The 284-nt window shown below is 47.5% G+C and overlaps 1 protein-coding gene across 1 annotated transcript; it reads right to left on the bottom strand.

Annotated features, from left to right (window-relative positions):
• Positions 1–5: 5 nt before the first annotated feature.
• LOC110034185 lies at positions 6–284 on the bottom strand (the record flags this gene model as incomplete). Its single annotated transcript, XM_020738477.1, has 1 exon — positions 6–284. A coding segment is annotated over exon 1 (279 nt), but the record flags the coding sequence as incomplete, so codon positions are not given.

Genomic DNA, 284 nt, shown 5'->3' with positions numbered 1-284 from the left:
TAATTTGGACCCCAGCAGCTCAAGTACATGACTTTCCTGAAGGACTCCTCTGCTCTCTTAGTTTGTTCTGCTTTTGTTACCACGCCTCTGCTAACAACCATCAAAGAAGAAGAAGAAGAAGGTGTTTTTATTGTCTGTGAAAAGGAACCCAACTCTTTTCTCGCCTTTTGGTGCAGAGACCTCATGGCATAGGTCCATCTGCAAAGACCACCTTGATCCTTTAGGGCTTCCACCATGCTGATGCTCGCCGCCGCAATCCAAGAAGCTCTGCTCGCTGAAGCCAT

Source organism: Phalaenopsis equestris, unplaced genomic scaffold (assembly GCF_001263595.1).
Source record: "Phalaenopsis equestris unplaced genomic scaffold, ASM126359v1 Scaffold163541, whole genome shotgun sequence".
NCBI lineage: Eukaryota > Viridiplantae > Streptophyta > Magnoliopsida > Asparagales > Orchidaceae > Phalaenopsis > Phalaenopsis equestris.
Note: the sequence above shows the minus strand (reverse complement) of the source record. Positions and strands in the feature narration are given on the sequence as shown.